The following is a 22,386-nucleotide window of genomic DNA, read 5'->3' as shown; positions in this document are numbered from 1 at the left end:
GATATCTCTTGTACACCCATACTTTACAAGGAAAAATATTTGTTGTGAACCTTTGGAATCATCCACCAGAAATAGCTGAATGTATATGGTGATCTTGTTGATGGAAGAAGAGGAGCAATACCTGGCTTTGGCTGCAGTAATTTGCTACTGTACTCAAAAGAGTAGTCACTGCACTGACTGTTCACCAGGTGGACTTGAGAAGGTGCCATCTCTCCTCAGTCACTGTTTTGGCTGTGAATACCCTTCCAAAAACCAGCTGAGTTTGGGTGATTTTAAGGACTTCCAATCCTGTGCCTCACTGGTCTAAATAACACAATAGGGCCTGTGAAGCTGGTACAGCTCTGAACATCCTGGGAAGAGAGAGAAGAGGTGAAGGTGAAATTAAACACAACAGATCTGTCAAAGGAATATCTCCATTTCACAAAAACTTTTTCTTCAGGATGACCTTCCAGATGCCTTGTGATGTCCTCAGGCTTACTATAGCCAGTGTAAATAAGTTATAGGAGAATGCAGAAATAATATTTCTCAAGTCTTTAAATTATTTTTTTCCAGCCCAAAGGACTATGTAGGATCACTGTATGACTTAGACTGGAAGAGACCACCTCTGGAGCCCAGCTAATCTAACACCCTGCTCCAAGGAGGCTCAGTTAGGTCAGGTTGCTATTGAGCACTTTTTTTAGTGTCCTTTAATTAGTGTAACTTAATGTCACTTAATTGAAATCTGTCAATAATACATCTTGAAAGAGGACTTGAAAATGGAACCTTGCAAGACATAAAAATGCAATTATAAGCTTGTTTTTACTACCACCCTTTTCCCTCCTCCAACCTTTATCAGGTGTTAGGAGGGAAAAGGGTGTTAGTAAAAGACCTTTATCAGGTCTTACTCTTTCAAGCATTGCTATGCAAGGTTAATTTGTCACAGAAGCAATTTTCTAGGGGGCAGTTCTGTAATTGTACTTTTTATGGTACTGCTCATCTTCAACAGGAGAATAAACTGAAAGTCTGTTAGTTTATCTGAAAAGAATGCTTAAACTCCTGGTGAAATAACTTTCTAGCTAGTGCATGCTTCATGTCTAAAATATGCACAGTATTTTTATTGTGAAATGCAGAGATGCAATTTGTACACTAACAACTTCATGACTTAAGTATTTTTAATGCAAAGCACAACATGAACTTCCTATGTGGAATAACTTAGTTTACTTGGATGAATTAAAGGTGATCACTTTTCACATGCCCTTGAGATAACTGCCACAGAGACTGAAATATTTAAACAATCCCTTAAACTGCAGACCCCAGAAAGGCATTTTCCTGTGAATCTTGCTCTCAAGGCAGTATGGGTGTGAATCCATGTCCATTCTGTGATCCTTAGCATACAGACTAAGCAAAGGAGTTTCCTTCTACCTGCTTCTATTTCTGCCAGGCTGCATGCTTACACACTACCCTTTGTTGTATGGCACTTATAGCATTTTTTATTGCTGTCAAGTTAGCTGAACTGAAGTAAAAAACTCCAGAGAGAAAAGTGATGTACCAAGAGATGCATACTAACAAAACTCCCTTACTAGAAAAGCCTAGGCTGAAAACATATCTAACTATGCCTCTTGCACTCTTGCTTTCCTGTTTGTACCTAAGGTTAAGGCATTCTATTGGGTATTAAAGCACTCCCCAATTCAGACTTTTAGGTTAGGAATGATAGATATGCTCCTTGCCCACTTGGGAGGTATGTGTAAGATTACAGTCCAGCTCTGAAAATACAGCCTCACGTCCAAGATGGTGTATCAGGCTTCAGCAAGAAATTGCCTTCTGCACAGCTGACAAGAGTTAAGTCAGAAGTCTCTTTTCTCCAAAACATAGAAGAAGTATGGGGAGTCATTTTAAACAATTAATTCATTCTGAGTGTTGTGCTGATGGACATAAAGTGAAACAAAGATTGGAGTAAATGAAAGAATCAATTTGATTTTTTCCCATATTAGTATTCTTTTTTTCATATTATTATTATTTCCATATTGCTATTAGTGCCTTCACTGAACCAATTGGAGGAGGAGAATGGCCTGCACATTGAATTATTCTGTTTGATACATTGGTACTGTTTCTCTTTCAGATGAAGTGGACTACAGCAATTTCGGGACCAATACGCTGTCGAGGAAGAAGAAGGCTCTGGTGACACTGCGCAATGACAACCTCCGCCGGCGTCCCCACATCAACATTAGTATGCCTCATGATTTCAGACCGGTGTCTTCCATAATTGATGTGGACATTCTCCCCGAAACACACAGGAGAGTGAGGCTGTACCGACACGGCTGTGAGAAACCCTTGGGGTTTTACATTCGCGATGGCACCAGCGTAAGGGTGACTCCTCACGGACTGGAAAAAGTTCCCGGTATCTTCATCTCCCGTATGGTTCCTGGTGGCTTGGCAGAGAGCACAGGCTTGCTGGCTGTGAATGACGAAGTCCTGGAAGTCAATGGCATTGAAGTAGCAGGAAAGACTCTTGACCAAGTCACAGACATGATGATTGCCAACAGCCATAATCTCATTATCACGGTCAAGCCCGCAAACCAGAGGAACAATATTATCCGGAGCAGTAGGATGTCTGGTAGCTCTGGCCAGTCTACAGACAGCACTGCGAGTCACCATAGCTTGCCTACATCCCACGTGCTGCAGAACTTCCACCCTGATGAAATGGAGAGTGACGAAGAGGCTGACATTGTCATCGAGGGTGGTCTGGAGCCACAACACATTCCGAAACTGCACAGCCTTACTTCCAGTAGCCTCTCTCGAATCAATGGCAGCAGCCTTAGCCACAGACTTCAAAGGGACCTGGTGCTCAACAGCAGCTCTGGCCGAGAAAGCAATGGCAACATCCACAAATTACTCAGTTCCTTAAAAACTGATCCCCGACACAGTCTGGTTATCCCCAGAGGAGGTATCGAGGAGGACGGAACAGTCATTACACTTTAGTAGCAATTTCTGCAATTCTCCTTACAGTCTTAAGTGCCAATTGGGACAATCTACTTGTGCAACATGTGCACGAAACAGGGAGCTGATATTCTCACAGACCTCATGGGTGCAGAAAATTGTTGCTTTCTAGGAAATGTGACATCTGGAGTTAGACATAAAACTATCATGCACTGCAAAATTTGTCAGGAGAAAGCCAGAGTGCAAATCCTGGTTTATGTCCCAGCCCTGAAGTGAGAACACAAATTTGTTTTAGTTGGTATAAACCTAAGCAGTCTTATAGGCTACCCATGGCAGTGTTATATACTCGGGTTTGAAAGCATGGGTAGACATATTTATACATGCATATATATTAATTAGATTTTAATAGTAACAGACATGTCTATTTGAAGTGGAATCTGGTTTTCTTCTAATACCAGCTAAGGAGAGAGTGCTTCCTAATAGCTATCCCATCTTCTTCTGTTACATACAGCCCTTCTGCCGACTTGTTTACACTGTCTTTTCAGCGTTATGTCTAATCCAGACGAGCTCTGTAAAAGCAGCCGTTTCCTATTCCGGTGGTAACAGCGTTCGGGAGACGCTGCAGACACGTTTTCCAAAGGAAGCGATAGAAATCCATGTCCATGCAAACCCGCGTGCTTCCCCGGGCCGTGGCCGCCTGCCCATGGGCGCCCCCTGCCGGCCGGCGGGCAGCGCCGCTGCCTTCCTGTCTTCTCCCACCGTATTTATTAGATGATACCTCCCTTTTTTTGGTTTGTTTGGTTTTTTTTTCTCCCCCCTTCCCGCATCATCTCTGTTTTTTCAAAATCATGGTTCATGTGAGTTTTTAGGTGTGCAAGCCTCAGTGCTGACGCAGGTCCTTGCTGTACTTTTGGGGCAACCCGAATCCACGAGGTCTTTCCTTGACAAGAGATTGCCCTGCAGAGGAGAGGGCTGCTGACTCTCTCTCAAGCCTAACTTAGAATAGTTCTGTTGTTTTTGGACTCCTCCAGTAATAAAGCTTAATGTCTACACAGGACTTCTACAAAGTTAAAATATACTGGATATTTGTGAAGGCCAGACACCTTTGCTGGGTGGCCAGGTGGCTAGTGAGTGACCAGTGACTGTTGAGTCAGTACCTGTCTGCTTCTGGAAACACCATGAGTTTTATGAAAGTGGTCTAATCTAAAATATTTTGTTATATCTTGATCAGTGTAAGGAACAAAATATAAATGTTTTAAAATGTATTTTTCTACTTTTAGCTTGTGTCATTTGCTCTTTGTTTTTAACTTTGTAGTACATTAAAGCTTTTTTTTATATGGTGGAATAGACATTTCCTAAATATTTTATGAATATGAAAATTCAGGAGTCTTGGTTTGGAAAAATTACATTCCGTTTTGGAATCTGTAATGGCTGGAAAGGATGTGTGGACTAATTAATTGTCACTAATTTAGAATACCTGTGGAACAACCAGTCTTCTGCTCATGGTTAAATATCTTTGGGACATTGAACTTAGTTTATTTCTTTTAGATTTGCTTTAAGAGTTTATTTTAAAAGTCTTTCACTTACTCTAATTAAAACTTTTCTAGGTATCAAAGCAGCTATAGAGCTGTACTTATTTTTCCCAGCACAGTAAGAATAGAACAATGATCCTGTTCGTCTTAAAACTGTGTTTGTACTTTACCAAAGGTTTTCATTTAAAAGAATAAATCTGATTATTGGTGCAGTAAAACAAATGAATAGCTGGATATGCTTCAGTCAATCAGACCATCTTATCCGGAAAAACTTGTTACACCTTAAATAAGACTACTTTTATGAATAAGTGGATTTGTCTGGCTGAAGTTACTCATTTTACCTTAGTTAACTGATGAAAATGTGACCTTGTCTGCAATAAAATGTTCGCTGTCTTACTTCTACTCGGTATTTTCTCCCCATGCCTCAAGCATTTTCTATGGAAGTATCTCCCCTCCCTATGAAAACAAGGTATCCAGTTTGGGTGCCTCTTCAACCATGCAACTATTTTAGTGCAGTATCTTTTCTCCTTGCTGCCTTTACTAAAGATTCCTGTTACTCTGATTTCCATGGGAAGCAAGGAGCTTCCTACCCTCCTCACAGCATGGCCTGCTGCAGACCTCTGGGCTTTGAGGGATAATTCTGGCTCCATGGAAAGAGGCCAGGATAGCTCTGATGGCCACTCTGCACCCGTTTGCCCGCAGCCTGCTGGCTGTCACTGCCCATAGAAAGTGTCCTGGTACCATCTATCCAAACTTTCCACCCCATTCATGCAGGAGCGAGGAAGCATAAGTTGTTTCACACGCATGTACAGATTACAAACTGAGAAATCCAGCTGTTGCTGTGTCGGCCTTGGATCCAACACTTTGTGAAATAACTTTTAAGGCTTGCAGACATTTTGTGCAGCATCTTCGTGGGGAAAATACACACACACACAACCCAGCTTCTATTCTGATGCCCCGTGACCGCAAGTGGAGCTATGTTGTACACTCAGTGAGCTCCCTTCCCAACTCACGCCTTAACGGGAGGAATCCGCCTGGAAACGCGGCTGGGCCGCTCGGGTTTCGCGGGCCGGGTCCCTTCGGCTGTGGGACTGAATTGCCGAGCGGGGCGCTGAGGGTGTGTGGTGAGGGAGCAGGGCACGCCAGCCCTCGCTGAAGGCCACATCCTCCACAAAGGCTCCCGCACACCGAGCCCGGTTCCTGTCCCGGCCCCAGGGCAGAGGTGGCTCGGAGGCGGCGGAGCCTGAGTCTCCTGCAGCCCAGCGCGACTCCCTGCCCGGACATCGGCGATGCCGGCGCTCTGCCCGCTCGCAGGGCCGGGGCCGGGCCGCTCCCGCCCCGCCTGCCGGGAGCGCGGCTGCGCCGGCCCGCCCGGTCATGTGAGGGGCGGTGCATCCCGGTGGGAGCGGGAGGTGGGATGGCGGCGATTGCTGGCGCTGGTGACCGGGCTGGAGCCGAGCTGCCGGACGCCTGCCCCGGCGCGGACAGCGGGAACGTGTCCCAGAGCCAAAGCAGAGCCTCCGGCCTCGGGGAGGCGGAGGACGAAGATGCCTCGGAGGCGTCGCTCAGCGCCACCGCCGCCGCCTACTCCGCGTACCTGCTCGCCGACCGCAGCCTCTTCAGCGAGCAGGTGGGCGAGGGACCGGGCCGGGGGTCCCGCACAGCTCCCGGGCACAGGGAAGGGGTGCCAGGGGTGCCATGGGAGCGCAGCCCCCTGGAGCTGGACACGCTCCTGGGCTGGGGCTGGGCAGGACAGGACCTGCCGGGGGTCGCGTCCCTTGCGCCGAACGGAGCCGAGAGAGGGAAAAGCCTGTGGGATTTCTATGGGACTGGCTGTAGTGTGACCGCTGTCTTGTTTGTGAGTACTCGGTGGTCTTGTTTGTGAGGCTGGCCGGGGCTTTGTGAATGTGTGTGTGTGTTTTCAAGCACTTTAAGTGACCTCTGTTTTGCAGATAGAAAGCTTAGACAAGAGTCTAGAAGACTTACTGACCAGGGTGGATGAATTCGTAGGAATGCTGGATATGGTATGTATAACTTGGATGTGGTTATATTTTCAAAGTCAGATTAAACACAGTTTAATTGGTGTTTGTAAGTAAGACACAGACAGAAAGAAGCTTTTAGTCTAGGCATGTTCCAGTATGAAAACACGTTTGATAATTAGATGACTTATTTTGGTAATCAGGTAACTCATGGATGAAAACTACCAAGCTTTCATGTCAGAGCAAAATGTGTCCATATAGCTATAGAATCATATAGAACTTAGGTTGGAAAAGACCTCTAAAATCATCAAATCCAACCATTAACCCAGCATTGCCATGTTCATCCCTAAACCATGTCCCAAAGTGCCACATCTTCTAAATACCTTCACCACTTCCCTGGGCAGCCTGCTTAAATGCTGGACAACCCTGTCAGTGATTAAATATTTTCTAACTGCATATTTGTGTAGCTGTATTTGTATTCTTGTTTAAAAGAACAGTTTGACATTCTGCTTATTTTTGAAAATACATAAAGACATCCTTTGTTGGTTTTATAATGGAAGTATCTAATCTGAGTTGCCAAACCACCAAAGCTAGATTTGTCTTTAGGGGACCCTCTTTTCAGAAAGGCAGCTTTGTTTTCAGTTTTCTCATAGGATTACATGAGGGAACTGAATGGAAAGTTTCTGTAAGCTGCACTAGTAGGTAGGCTGTCTTTTAAAGTGTAGCACATATGGTTCTCCTGCACGACTCTGTTGTAGGTTTGGGGTTTTTTTTTAATACCAGTAAACTAAGATTTTTGTGGCCTGACTTTTTTAACAAACCTGAGGAAAAGTACAGGTAGTAAAACTTAAGACAAAAGTTTCGCTTAATAGACTTAATTATTTAGTGTGTCTTAGAAAATGTTATATATCACTTCAGAAGAGATTGTATTAGCCTACTTTTAATATAAGTATAAATGTAAATATTAGTCTCTGCAAAATACACGTACTTCAAAGTTACTTAGAAACTGTACAAAAAAGCTATAGTGTATTGATTTTAATCTAGTGTTTTTATACTAATTTATTCAGGTATTTTTAAACTCTAAATTTTAGGCTGTTCATTGGAGCACAGTTCTAGTTTTCAGAATAAAATCTACTAAACATTTTGTTTCATTCATTGATTTTTGTATTATTTCTTTGCATTGTCTTTAGATTCGAAGTGATTCCTCTCAAGTTGTCAATGAAAGTATACCTCAAATATACACAAAAGCTACAGAAATGAGGCAGATATATAGGAAGATTGACAAACTAGAGGTATGTATTTGCTGTCTTCTAGATGCATTTTGTTTCCTAACAGAGGAAAACATCAGTGTCTGCATATTTGTGTGTGTATATGCACACATGTGGAGTGAACTCAGGTGGGTTGTGCTCTCCATGTCCATTCTGGGTTCAGTACTTCAGGGTTAATAAAGAGGACTACATTTATGAAGAATTTCTGGGGACTGTGGGAATTCTAGACGTGTTTTAGATCTTTTTGTAGCATATTTTAAAAAAATAAATTGTTCGTTGCCTGTTTGAAGCAAGGCAGTTTTTTGTGTTAGCTTTCAAAGTTTCAGAAACAAATAGAATGAGAGATCTCTTGATCCCTAATAAAGCTTCAAAACTGTGCTTCAGATCCTTGGTTTTTCTTTTGGTAGTAGAAAGGCAGGTAGAAGTCTAGATTTTGAAAAATCCAAGTTAGTTATTTGAAAGGTAAGTTGGAAAAGGAAGATTATTTTATTGTATTTAACCTGATTTTAAGCCTTTTAAGTATCTCAAGTAATCTCTAGCATTAAAATGGACTTGTAGGCAGAAAGGAAATTGAGCATGAAATTTTTGACTCCTTTAAGCAATGGATCTTTCACCACTGTTTTGCAATACTGTTTAATAGTCCTGTTTTATTTTGTTGGGGAAAGTGTCATATTTATTTTGAGGTTTTTTTTTTACACCAGGCTTTTGTGAAAATGATTGGGAATAGCGTAGCTGGACTGGAAGAACGGGTCATAAAGGCAGAAACAGACCTTGGAGCTTTTCCAAGCACGTTCAAGAAGATCTTGCACACAATCAGCATGCCATCCTTCCTTAATGTAAGTAAAGTTTTGCTTCCATGTGACCAGCTTAGTTGCTCTGCTTACTAGACCAGATGGTTAAAATAATAATAAGTTTGCTGCACATGTGTATCAATGTAGCTGTACACTTTTAATATACTTTATTAGGTTTTTTACAGGGTTCTCAGACTTCTTTAAAAAAAAAAGAAAAAAAACAAACTTAAAAATTTGATTTCTTATAAGGATTTGTGTAACATTGCAAAACAGGGCCAAGCACACAAAGAAATGAATGTGAAGGACACAAACAAGCACATAATGCACAAGGATTTATACTAAAGCACCCCTGATCTCTGGTGGTATGCAAAGCAAGTAGGAAGAGCCTGTACAGGCAACACTGCTAAAGGATCCTTCTGCATTGATAGCATCCCCACACAAATGTTACCAAAAAAGAAAATTAAAGCTAATCTGCACAGTATTTTTTAAATAAAGATTATATTTGTATTCAGTCCACACAGTTGGATAATCATGTTTCCACCTGGGTGAGCTTTCTAAGGGTGCAGTTTTCTCCATCTTTCCTTGTGGACTGTTCTTTTACAAAAGGCTTGAAGCACCCTCTCTGGTATATTTCAGAGATGCCTTACCTAACACCAAACTGCCATTGTGCCTGGGGTTCAAAATAATCTTTTGGTTAAAAAAAAAAAAATCACCTGAATTCCTGATGCTTCTTGACATCACCTAGTAGTACACCATTTGTAAGTTCTACTCTTTTGCATCTTGTCAACTCAAAGATTGTTTTATCTTTTAGTATGTTCATTCTGTACTAACTCAGTTTTCTGTGTTCTGGTAAGAATGATGAAAAAATAGCTTTATAGAAGGGGAGAGGAAGAAGGCTTTTTGAGGTATTTTTGTTCCTACATCTTCCAAGCATATATGGCAACAGAGAAAAATACATATAAAAAGAACATGTGTTGTCTTGTTAAGGCTCAGTTCAAGGTACTTGTTCTTCACTGCTGTTTACTGTGCAGTCTTTAAGTTAGTTAATTTCTCATCTCATTCCTTCATTTTCCTTGGTGTCTAAGTTTAGAGTTCTGTCATTTTTTTTCTTTTAAAAAAACCCTAAAAACAACAACACAAAGTTGCACTTTATGGACCAATTACAAAACAAAGAACCTGCACAAGTTGCTTTGAAGAATATTCAACAGTATTTTCCATTTTTTTTTCTATGAACAGTTATTAACCATGTAATTACAGTCTTCACTTGAAAAGTTTGCAAATTCAAAGAAAGTTTTGCTAGTTCAAAGTTTTTTAGTGTTGTATGGGAACACTTTGTCAAATTAGCACTTTTTCCACAATTTAAAAGGTAGAAAATCTTTGAAAGTGTCAGGAGGGGGAACCTGGCATCTCCAGTGGTTTCTTAGTTTGATTATGGGTAGCAATAAAATAACACTCAGAACTTACTGGCATTATTTGATTCACTAAAAGGCAGGCTACTGTTCCTCAATGGTTCTGGGTACTGCATAGTAAAATACCTATTTCCAGTAGTAAACACAAGCAAGTGTGAATGAAAATGCCTATAGAGATTTCTCCAGTTGCTTGATATTTAACTGGCTCAATACATCAGTGGTAAAATACAGGTTTGGAAAAGAAGGTTATTCTGATGTCATGATTTTCACTGTAGCTGTAGTTCACATTTTACTGCTAGTTTTAATTTACTCAGGTACCCTCATTCTCTTCCCATTTAAATGTATTTGGTTTTTTACACAAAGGCTGTATTTTCTCTTTCTCAAGATGTGTGTCTATAATCTCCCTTTCAGATTTTGCCCAAAGTTCTTCCCTTGTGAATACCAGTCAGTGCAAAGAACAGTACTATAAGGTTTCTAATATCACTAAGAAAATGTAGACTCTCAAAAGGTAAAAACATCTGCTAAGCAGCTGCAAAAATAAGTGATCATAAATGTGTGCTTAGGCAGTTGTGGCTACTGTGCCTGCCTACAAATTTCCTCACTGGATTGAAATTGCCCTCTTCTTGCACAGAGGCAAATACAGCACCTTAAATCCATGTCAGGAGTTACAGAAAACCTGTAACTTTGCTTGCAGGTTGTTATCTGATAGGACAGTACAGGGTAGGAAATTATTTTAAAAATCAGAACTTTGATTTTGAAGGGGTCTTTTACATTTGGCAAATTTTGTGATATGGACAACACTGATAATATACAGTGTTTATAGATCAGATCTTTGTTTATATTTTTTAATTTCATTGGAACTTGAATGGCAAAACAAACTTAGAGAAATTAATGGTATTGTAAAATTAAAGACATAATTTAATATATCAGCAATTTTGTATATAGCAGGAGAACATGTACTTGCTTCATATGGAGTACAAGTATACAGCTCAACTGATACTGAGAAATTTCCACTTTGTTTTGTAGGTATGGTTACTTACATCTTCATTTTGAGGGTGTAAGACCGTTCTAAACTCCAAGACTATCAAACAATGATATTTAGTGTACTTTTAACTTTTATTATTGGTGAAGGCTAATTTCCTCATTCCAGACTGACAGGGCTCTACCAAATAGTTCATCAAAATCTTTTTATTAGTTGAAAAGGACTTTTAATGAGTGAATTCTTGATTTCAAGCATTCTATTTAATGTCAGGCATTGAAAACATACCCTGTGTCTGTGCTGTGTTGCAGCATTATGCACACATAGCAAGGCTGACACAGTAGTCACTTGTGGTCCTTGATTGTGTCTCTTTCAATGAGCCATTCGATACAGCAAAACATTGTACACTTAATATTTAAAAGAAACATGTACCCCTTCCCTGAAAAACAGTGTAACAGCTCTTTTCTGGTCCACTACCAGATTATTTTTAACATTGTGTCATATGAAGAAGCTCAGAAGGAGCAGCAACTTTCTTGAAAGAATAATTTGCTAGGTGTGTTCCCATAGGAAGACTTTTTGAGTAACTAAATGAGAACCTAGGCCCAGAGTTGACTCAAAAGAAGCGGCTGAGGAGAATGAGAAGGCTGGAACAGAAAAGGTAAAGGTGTATGGCTTGGAAAGGATGGAGGTTACAATGACTCTCCCATCAGCTGGATGGTACAGTTTGGCTCCTGCAGTTCTGGCATATTGTATGTGTTCCAGGACTGGGTCCTGTTTAGGAGCTGGAATGGCAAAGGTCAATGGTTGTGTCTCTTCATTAACATTAGGAACATGCAGGACTATCTGAGCTATGATTAAGAATTCATTCAACTAAGGAGATACGCCTTAAAACTTTTCTTCTGTATTTTAGCTCTGCAGGCTTTGTTTTAGAATGCTTTATGAAAAAAGTGAAAAATAAACTTCTCTAATTTGCAGAAATCGTCTTCCTCACGACAGCAGCAGACCCTCTATGAACCTCCAGTTCTCTTCAAGACTGAAGACTATTTTCCATGTCTTAATGAAGCACCTTATTGATAATTTTTGCTTTGGGATTGATATGAATCAGCCAGAATAGAGAGAGCCAAGTGAACAAAAGGAATGCCAACCTCAGAACAGCTGCATTTTCTAAGCACTATTGATGGCATATTGCCATTCTTATCCTCATTGTCTTCCTTCAGGCAATATTTTCAGGTAATCTTTCTTTGTGCACATAATTTCAAAAGCCTTCCTAAAACACCATGTAAATTTTCAGATTATTTTAGGGAAGGAATTTAAGAATATTTTTGCATTACATTTTTTTAAATATGGAAATAATAGGAAACATGCTATTGTATATAAGTTTTTTAACACGTAAATGTCTGTGCTGCTGCAAGTGTAAAATAGCTATACCACAACGATGAGGGTTTATTTGTCCTTTTTCATAATGTGCTGATTGAGGTGAAAGAAAAACTATGCATAAGGTTTCACATCTATTCCAAGGTTTTAAGCCTGGTCCCTGCAGTTTGTACAGAGAAATGCACCACATTGGGGTGTACTTGTTGCAGGGGCAGGACATAGAAGATCACCAAGGAATCAAGGGCATGGCTCAATCTATGTGGTGTAGTCCCAGTTCACAAAGCAAACATCCTGCTCCTGATGATCCTCAGGTCACAGTGAACCAAGCTTTTCATTATTGCATCATTGTGTTGTTTGATGTGTAACCAGGTGGGCATTAAATAAATTTGTGTATATATATAGAGAGAGAGATATATATAGATGTATCAAACCTGCTGTCAAAAAGAACAAGTATCTAAGCTGGAGAGGGATGACCCTGGACTGAACCTCAATCAGGCACCTGACCAGATTGCTTTTCCTTCACAACTCTCTGTGGATACTGAGGCTTCCCATGCTTATTGCAATTTATATTATCAATAAACTAATAGCTGGCTAACCCCTGTTGTGGTCTTGCATTTCACCAGACAGTATTTACCCACCTAACAGATGTTAATTATAAATTGATGTATTCCTCTGAAAAAGTTTTACCTCTGCTGCTCTGTTGCCCATGTAGCTCACTAGAATACTCAAAATTGAAGTCTGGGAGGAATGCTTTAGAGAAACTATTTCTCTATGTTGCATGCACAAAACAGGTATGAAGTTGCAGAGATTATATATTAATAGATCCTGTCTCCAAAGACCAGCAGAGATTGAGTTCTAAACATCTTCAGTATCTGAAGCAGCATTTATTAAAATATAAAACAAAGATTTTCAAGTCAAAGTTGGTTGGCTCCAAAAGTAGTTCTGATGTAAAGCTTACCTGAATTTTAACATAGGAAAATAATCACATAAACATGCAGAAAGAAACAGACATGACTTTGAAGCAGGGCTCCCCTCCCATCATCCTTGTTTTCATAAATAATCCATTATTCAGATGTTCCACTAGAGCAACAGTTGCATTTCTAAAAGGTGTGGTGCCTTTCAGTGTATGCATAAATAATGCTTGAAGTTTATCGCTCCTCAGTGAGGTCTAATAAAATAACACAGTGTAGCAACAGAAGGCTACAGTCAAGTACTCTTAAACATACTAACACTGGTATTAAAAAAAGTTATCTTTAGAGTAACTTTGTAATTAAATTATTCACCTTCTCAAATAACATTGCCCTCTGCTGTGGGGAGCCAAAATGCAGTTCCCTTTAAACAGATGATGTTTGAAATATTAATAAAGTTTCCAGCAAGTTTATACAGCTGAATATTTTCACACAATACTGTTCATATTAATAAGAGTCAAAGTTCATATATCCTGAAGTGGGCATTTTTGTTGAACTGTTTTATATTAAAAAAAAATAGCTGTATCTTTAAGGCACACCACAAACAAAAATCAGACTGTTCCTATAATTAGTATAGTTCTATGCTGGAAATTCTCCAAAATATTTTTATTACTGAAAATGATGGGCAATACATGGAAAATTTGTTAAGGAAATGCTATAAAAGACAATAAATAAATTGTGGCTTTTAAAAATACATGGTACAAAATACCAAGGTCACTGTTCATCTGTTATGAGATTAAGCTCATGATTATGAAATTAAGGCATTCTCATCATACTGACAAAATGCACTCTGCTGTTGGTTTGTTTCCATCTTGGCTGACTCCTTATTTGTGGTCAGTCTCACCTTACAAGAACAGTGTAAAAAACATCTCAAGTGTTCACTCAGTAAAGAAATAGAATATTTCTTTATTCTGTCTGCTGTTACCTTGTATTACTGTAAAACCAGTAATGACTATATTGTGAATTCGGTTCAATGTTTATTGGGTTTGCCAGCTGTAAACAAAACCTGAATCTCAAAATCCACTGATACCAACATTCACAGTCCCAGAAGGCTCTGCTTGCATCTCTCCCTACACCATGTTTTCCTCTTGCCTGAGTTCCAAGACACAAGCCAGTAACTATGGGGCTACATCACCTGTTTTTAACAGGAGAACTCTTCATATAGAACTGGTATAAATCAAGATGTGGTTGTGTTGTGCAGCTATAGGTTGGGTACCAGGCACATGAAATGAGCTAATGTTTAATATCAACAAAGGAGTCTAGATACACATCTTACTTTTCCTCTATGTCATTAAGCAAACATTTTAAAGCAATCCTAGCAAAAGTAATGCTAAAAGTTTTTATATTCCTATAGTTATGCACATTTTAGGCCAATGTTAATTAGCATTAGCCTAGTGCTAATTGAAACTAATGCAGCTTTCTAAAAATCGTCTGTTTGCTGTACAATGTATGTCAATATGTCACAGAAGCTGCATTCGCAAGATATTCACAGTGAGTTTATATCATAGTCAGGTTGGACTAATGTTAGAGCCCTACACTTTTCATAGCTCTTGGACAAAAATCAGCATTATCTGTCTTACATAGATATTTAATTATATGATAAACTGTGCCTGAAGTCGGCACATAAAGTTTGATATTTGTATTTAATTATTTTTGGACCAGCAGATTTTGGTCCAATCAAGCAGTGCTGCAACTGCAGTAAAGCCCAAAGAAATTAGAGAAGGATGCAGATGACTGAAATGAAAACAAACAGGTTTGATTATTTATCTGATAAAATAAGATAAATTACTTAAAGATGCACTGCATTGCATTGACATAAAAACCTGTGGCATTTCATTACTTCTGCTGACAATAACCTTCAGGGTTAAGTAGCTTTACCTACAACACTAATAATTAAGTAGCAAGCTAAAGCTGTGAAGAGTGATCCTCAGTGAAAGACCTAGCAGAATGAGAAGGAAGAGGAAGATAGCTTGCACCTTCATCTGTGAAAAGAACTTTATATTTGGAATTGGTAAATAACGCTCCCTTTAAAAAAAAAAAAAAAGGAAAATGTTTTTTAAGCGATTACTTTTTAAACTACCTCATTTTTCATAGAAAAGAAATTTGTCTTGGACCAGCTACCAAGAAAATCCTTGAAAAGCCAAAATCCCTGTCAGATACAGCTATGGTCAAAGAGGAGCATAACAGAAATGGGTATCTTTCTAGGCACTGCAGCTAAATCCATCAGGATGAGGAGTTTCCAGCTGCTGGGATTCCCATCCCTGTAGGAGCTGAGCTGCGGCTTTGTCAGCTCAGGCAGAGGCTTTGTGTGGCAGAGCAGAGGCTTTGTCCACTCAGCTGCTGTTGTTGATTCTGCTTCAAGCCGATGGGTGGTAGTACAACCTCAAGATGGTAGTACAGACTCCAGCTGATCTCAGGGATTTGGGGAGTTTTCTTGACTTTCTTGCTTGATGTTATCTACTCACAAACTTTCAATGCTGGTCAGTTTTTGTGATTTTGAAAAACTGTAAGGGGTATGTGAATGGTGCACGATGTCTTAAAAGTACTAAGAAACAAGCAAAACAGAAAAAAGGGTTCAGAAGGTGTTGCTCATACAGTACAATGCCAGGGAGACAGAATGCAACCACCTATAGATACAGACTGTGAAAAGGAAAAATTGAAATAATGTCTTTGGAATTATGTCAGACTAGAGGATATGGTAGGGAAACCAAAATATCCTGACTAAAACTCACATGGAAGACTCAAAATGGTATTTCATGTTTGCCAGCTTTAATATTGCCTGTAGATTCTTTAGTGGATTATTAAAGTGATAAAAATACGTTAAAATTGCATTAATAATCATTCCAATGTGCTATCTATATAAGATCTTAAATAGTATATTTTAAAAGTATATTGAAAATACAGATATATAAATGTGCTGACAGACCTAAGAAAGTGAACTGAATGTTAGCAAGGATTTCATCAGAGGGTTCATAGTGAAAAGACAAAGGGACAGAATTCATGGGGGGAAAGTGCACTCACTGAGAAAAGAAGGATAAATATCCAATTCAATTTGTCATCTCCCACTGTTTCAGAAGCTCTAGGTTTCATGAGAATAGCTCAATGCCTACATTATTTAAAAATAAATTAATTGCCATCTGTTCCTTACAGGTGACACGGTCAGGAGTTTCTTTACAAACAAAGCAACCTTTAAGAAAAAACAAAAGCAGAAATTTCCACAATCCTAGGACATTAAAACTGAGGGCTGGCACTAAATATTACACAAGCACCTGAGAACTGCAGACTGGCAATAAAGCTGTTTCTGATTGATTCATAAAAATGAAATTACAAAAGAGGAAAAATGAATGGTAAGAGCCCTATGCAGGAATGGAAGAGGCAGAAAACAGCATAGCCAGTAGATAAACCAGGGCATGTGCCAAGGTGTGAAATTGTGATGACAGAGCTGTGAGCAGCATCAACAGATGAGGGCAAGATCCCTGAACTGGGAGGTAAGAATGGAGATCCGCAACAGACATGATGTATATATGTGATGTTATTTTTTCACAGTTTAGGAGCTTTTTTTTCCCCTCCAGTGTGCACTTTTCCCAAGTACATATTTTTAGGAGGGGCTATAACTGTGGACCGGCTCTAGTGTGTTTGTCTGGACCAGGCTGCTGTTACTGCCTCTGATTACTGCCTCTTTCTCAAAAGAAGTAGGACTTGCAGGTCATTGGACTGTTCTGGCTAAAAATCAGTCCTGCCAAGCCAAACAGTCCAGCCCCAGCACTCATGTCTTAGTACAAAGGTGAGGGGTGGCTCTCCTCTACTCCCAGCCATCCCCCTGAGAAGGCAAGCAAAGCACTTACCCTGGCAGTGTGTCCCCATGTACAGCTGGGGAGATGCCTGCTGTGGAATTAACGTCTGTTTCCTTCATGTGTCTTTGATTAGCCCTTTTCTCTACAGGGAAGGCCTTGCAATTTGTATGGAAACACAGAGGGAAAGAAGAACAGGAAAGAAATAAGGTATTGGGAATAACCTTCTTGTTGTCATTACAGAGATGTCTGTGTGTCCTGCTCAGATGCCTGCTTCCAGCAATATTTTTTCAATTAAAATGTGATGGTTCATCTGCTAGTGATACACAGCACCCTTATTCTTGGTGTCACACTTTTGTGGAAGTGTGCTTGTTGCATCTAAAATACAGTGTATTATTAAGCAAAAAATATTTGGGAGGAAAAATACTAAACAACATAATTGAACAAAAATTGTATTTTCTTTCTGGATTTATTAGCTTGACTTCTGAATTTAATTGTGTTTCTGTAATTGAAGGACAACACAAAGCAGTAATGACAGAGGAATCTTGCCTAAGGAAAATCAAGTATGATACTGTTAGCTAACAAGATAGATGAGCAGTGCCATTGCAAACTCATTACATGTATCTGAGATAAGTCAAGATTCTGCTAAGTGAGTTGGATGAAATTGTGAGGACAGACTCAATAACAGAAAGAGGTCAGCAAAAGCAAGGTTATAGCAGATACCAGTGCCCATCTTGAATAGCATTTTGTCTCTCATTAGTTTGCACTATGGGACTGCCTCTGGGTGTAAAATGGATTCTTTTGGGACTAATACAGCCAGAGACTTGCTCAGGAATTTAGCTGACTTGCTGCAACTGCTGTTGGGTATTCATTCCATGCTGCTGGCCATGCACTAGTTTTAGGCCAAGATGAAACTCAATGAAACATTAAGCTACAAATCAACCTGAACTACTGTGCTGAAATACTTGCTAGCTCAGTCACAGCCCCAGGGTGGCAAATGCCACTCTGCAGGAGTAAAAAGACTGAACCAAAGCTCTGGGATGAATGCAGATGTGATGGTGCTTGAATATGGATATTGTGGGGATTGTGAAAAGGCTGATGTAAATGTCAGGTAAGAAAGCTGCTGGAGAGGAAATGATGGAGAGGTAGACATAGACCTTCTAGCTGGAGTAAGTTCAGTTCAGGTCCACAAAGACAATTAAGGGACTGGAACATCTCCTGTGAGGAGTGTCTGAGAGAACTCTGATGGTTCATCCTGAAGAAGACTCAGGGGTGATCTCATTAATTTGTATAAATACCTGAAGGCAGGGAGTGGAGGAGAGGGAGAGAAGCAATTCTCAGCAGTGCCCACTGCTAGGACAAGAGGCAGTGTGCACAAAAATAAAATCTCCTTGCCAAAGCACCTTCTCTGTTGCATCCCACATTAATATTTTTGAACCCTGTTCCCACAAGCTTCTTTTAATATCCTCTAATTCTTGTATTGGAGGACACAATCAACAGTCATGAGCCATCTGTGTTGCTCATCCTCTCATAGTAATGTCTGTTATTTCCTTTTCCATGATTTCTTCCGTTGGCTGAGGAATCACAGAATGGCCTGGATTTGAAGGGACCTTAAAGAGCATCTGGTTCCACTCCTCACCATGGGCAGGGATACTTTCCTCAGGAACAGATTGCTTAAAGCCCTGTTATTTTGTGTATGAAGCTTCCATGTCCTTGCTGCCTTTTTCTGATCCTTTCCCACTAATCTGTGTCCTATCTGAGATCAGAAAAGTAGGACTACCCATGTAATTTAGGGCAGAAGCAAATCAGAGGTTTAAACAGTACTACAATCTGCCTTTTTCTTGTTTCTTCTCTACTTATTTCCCTATGTCAGATGTGCTTTCTTATCTTGTTCTGAATGTTTAAACTGATGGTTTCCAGGACCTATCAGAGTTGTGTGATCTCATTTATGAGTAACTACTCAAATTTACTTTCTGACTCATGTGGTTCATGTACAAGGATATTTTAATGTAATAGCTAAATCTGTGTCTGTTAAACAGGAGCTACTTCCAATCAGTAGGATGAGGTTTTGCTAAAACAGAGGTTATGTGGATCAGGTATAAAAAGTATTAGATTGTGGGGCAATGCACAAGAAGGCAAAATAGAGGTGCTGCATTGGTCAGTGTGTTTCTGTGGATACACCACTACTGAAGGTCAGCAACTGGCCTAGTTGTCTGACCCTTTTGTGTATTTGTGCTCACCTGGACTGTCATTTACCTTTTCTTATCACAGCTACAGAGCAGTAGTCCTGGTAAAATAGTGTTTAAACTCAACCTGAGGTGCTGTGCTGAAGCAGAGAGTCCATGAAACATGCTCCAGATACTATTCAGCTCACTGAAGCCTTGAAGGAGAGAAGTAACACTTTGAGGAAATGACAGAAACTCTCTTTCTTTTCAGTGCTCCCAAATCCTTTTTTGTGTCAAGTCTGTCCAGTGTGCCTTCTTCTCCCTCTCTTTCCTTTAACTCCTCTGTATCCTGAGACTGAGCTGCCTCTTACAGAGCCCCTTTTCTCCCTGGTAGGGTGGAGGGGAAGCACTCTGAGCACCTGGACGGGGGGGACGTGGGATTTCCTATGGAGGTTCCTGCTTTGAGCTAGTTGAGAGCAACCATGCTGATTCTTTTGTGAAGTGAGAACCTCTGTAGATCAAGATTTGTTGAGGAGCATCCCAAGTCCAAAGCAGGCATTTCAGTGCCCTGCTCTAGTGAGATCAGTGTACTGTTACTCTCAGACATTTGGATGATCCTTGAGGATCTCAGCTGGGCCTCTTGAGAGAGCAGCAATGCTTGTGTTACACTCCTTTGGGCAACAATACTCACACATTTAGTTCCCCAAACCTTTGCTTGGAACCCAGCCCTTGAGACTGTTGTTGGTTCCAACCCCTACTGTGGCAGGGGGATTGGAACTAGGTGATCTTTAAGGTCCCTTCCAACCCAAACCATTTTGTAATTCTATGATGATGATTAATCATGCGCTACTTTTATCTCACAGTGTGTAGGAAGAAGTTGAAGTGAGTGACTATTCTGCAATCACAGTCTGCTGTTTTCTGTGTAAGAGTTTTGTGGATGTGGCCATCTGATAACACCACAGTGCTTAGAAAAGAGTGCTAGCCTTACTTTTGCACTCTTCCTCTTTCCAGCTCAGTTAGTTTCATTTTCTTCAGCAACTGAGCATTATGGTCAAACTAAAAAGCTGTATCTTGTCTTGCAAGAAAAATTAACATCTCCAACTATGTTCAGGTTGACTTTTTTTGGTCTGCTGCACAAGATGGCTTAATTCACAGGTGAAATGGCAATACCAATATAGAGCCCAGAAGCAAAGCCGGGCATAAGTGCAAGAGAAGAATATTATCAAATATTCTACCATCATTTTTTTGCTCCATTTCCCTTTTGTATTTCTAAAAATCAGCAGCTTTCTTGTTGCCTGATAGCTTTGTGCATAATTTTTCAGTTTACTCGTGGTTCTTGTAACTATACATGATGTTATTCCTATGTGATGTTTTTATAGTCATATAAATACTGTTGGGCCTTAGTGTTGCTTGTTAAGGATGTCTGGGGAAAACAGATTTATTATATTTAGAATTTCTCCCAAACTTTTTGTCTGCATGGTTTTGACTTGTGGAGAAACTGCTCAGTGTTGTATTTAAAAGCAAAATGGGATGCATCCACACCTTCCTGGCAGGGTCTGCGTGTGACAGTGTTGTCAAATGTCTGTCCCAGTCTGTGTGGACACCTAATTGTACCTGATAGATGCCAACTATGAATGGATAATGACTCAAAACATTGATGATGACAGGCATTTGTATCAACTGGACCCATCAGAGCATGCACATGTGGGAAGGTTCATCTCAGGCTTCCTTATATGTGTCTGAACCTGCCTGCCAGCAGTTGGGGATCTGCACAAGCAGCAGCTGGCTGGCTGCTACTTCCTCACTTGCACTGCTGCTGGAGCAGAAATGTGCAGGCTGAAATCCATGATGCTACTGGGGCCCTTGCAACAGGCACACGGCTGCTGTGGAGCCCTGCTTAGGGGGGTGCCCTTGCCAGACGGAATGGGGTAGGCAGACCTCTGGGAACACAACAGGTAATGTGGGATCTGCCTGGGGCTCCTTGCTCTATCAAAAAGACATCTGTTTAATCCTGAGTTTCTACAGATTTAGCCATATATGGTTGGCTGGTGGAGTGTCCTGGAGGAATATCGAAGGCTGTCAGCACATGGCTGTGAAGACCAAGCTGGATGAGAAAGCAGGCAGCAGCAGCACAGTCCCAGCTGAGCCCAGAAATCCACACTGCCACTTCCAGCACTGGCCTTGCCAGGTCTACAGTCTTGGGGCAGCCTGTGGGGCACCACAGGAGTGTCTGTGGCTACCCAGGGCTGGTCACAATGCAAGCAGCAGGTCACATGGGGCACAGAAGAAAGAAAAAGTGTTGCAGGAAGCTTCCAGAAGAGACAGGAAAGCAAAGAAGGGAAGTATCTGGAGGCACCAGAGGAGGTTATGAGACTGTGTACGTTAGGGTTAGTCACATCAAGGTAAAGAGAAGTGGCTGATATAGGCAGGTGAAATGGATTTGCTTTGTTAGGAGACAAGGGAAGATAGAATAAAATGAGGAATGTTTTGTCATCTGAATGGCCCAGTCAGTCTGACACCAAAATTTTAGCCACGGATTTTCAGGATGCAGATGAAATTGCTGTACTGCAGATGAGTTATCACTAACTTCCTGATTGTAATGATTCATACATATTTCAAATTCATTTTTCCTTCTCATGTGCTCTGTAGCCTATTTCCAGAAAGAATATTTATTACACCAGTTTACTAGGTAAGTGTTATTTTTCTTAGCCAGCTCTTTCTGTTCTGCTTTCCTTTTAACAGGAAGATGAAACAATTAAAAATTAGTCAGTCCACATTGTACCTTTTTTGCTCCTTTTCCAGAAAATTCAGTAGATATGGCCATACGAGGCAGAATACTGAACTCCTCTGACTGCACAGGGCATTTCTGTAGCTGTAATGTAGTTTCCTATGTCCACTATTAGATAATACCCATGTCATCCTAATATTTCCTCTGTGTAAAGGAATCATGATTTGGAGGTCCTTTGGCACATCATAAAGTAAATGGAAAATCCTGTTTGTTCACATTCACATTTGTTTGATACTGCCTGAAACTGGTAAAAGGATATTAATGGCTTACACTTGAAAATTATTTCTAGCAGTGGCTTTTATTTAATCATTCCTATTATTTTCAAAGGCTTGTTTGCATTCTTAATTATTAGTGTACATACCTCCTCTAAATTTCCATCTGATAATATTCTTCAGTAATATTCTTTAGTGTGGAACTTTCAGATGA

At 40.3% G+C, this 22,386-nt stretch overlaps 2 protein-coding genes and 1 long non-coding RNA gene across 3 annotated transcripts in view; all 3 read left to right on the top strand.

Moving 5' to 3' along the window:
* The window catches only part of PARD6G (par-6 family cell polarity regulator gamma), a 65,421-nt gene extending 60,665 nt beyond the window's left edge, over positions 1-4,756 (top strand). Inside the window, exon 3 of the mRNA XM_039711112.1 lies at positions 2,099-4,756. Coding sequence (XP_039567046.1) covers positions 2,099-2,958 — 860 coding nt within the window. The 3' untranslated portion in view covers positions 2,959-4,756. The remainder of the gene's footprint in view (positions 1-2,098) is intronic.
* A 1,057-nt stretch (positions 4,757-5,813) lies between these two features.
* BLOC1S4 (biogenesis of lysosomal organelles complex 1 subunit 4) lies at positions 5,814-12,845 on the top strand. Its single transcript, XM_039711113.1, has 5 exons — positions 5,814-6,078; positions 6,401-6,472; positions 7,618-7,719; positions 8,397-8,531; positions 11,850-12,845. Exons 1-5 carry the CDS (start codon positions 5,866-5,868, stop codon positions 11,946-11,948), a joined length of 621 nt encoding a protein of 206 aa, XP_039567047.1. The 5' UTR covers positions 5,814-5,865; the 3' UTR covers positions 11,949-12,845.
* Positions 12,846-16,399: 3,554 nt separating this feature from the next.
* Positions 16,400-20,166, top strand: LOC120503008. Its single transcript, XR_005627632.1, has 3 exons — positions 16,400-16,704; positions 17,159-17,217; positions 20,036-20,166. It is a non-coding gene; the product is annotated as an uncharacterized LOC120503008 (long non-coding RNA).
* Positions 20,167-22,386: the final 2,220 nt, after the last annotated feature.

This window comes from Passer montanus, unplaced genomic scaffold (genome assembly GCF_014805655.1).
Source record: "Passer montanus isolate IOZ18808 unplaced genomic scaffold, ASM1480565v1 scaffold24, whole genome shotgun sequence".
NCBI classification, from domain to species: domain Eukaryota; kingdom Metazoa; phylum Chordata; class Aves; order Passeriformes; family Passeridae; genus Passer; species Passer montanus.
Note: the sequence above shows the minus strand (reverse complement) of the source record. Positions and strands in the feature narration are given on the sequence as shown.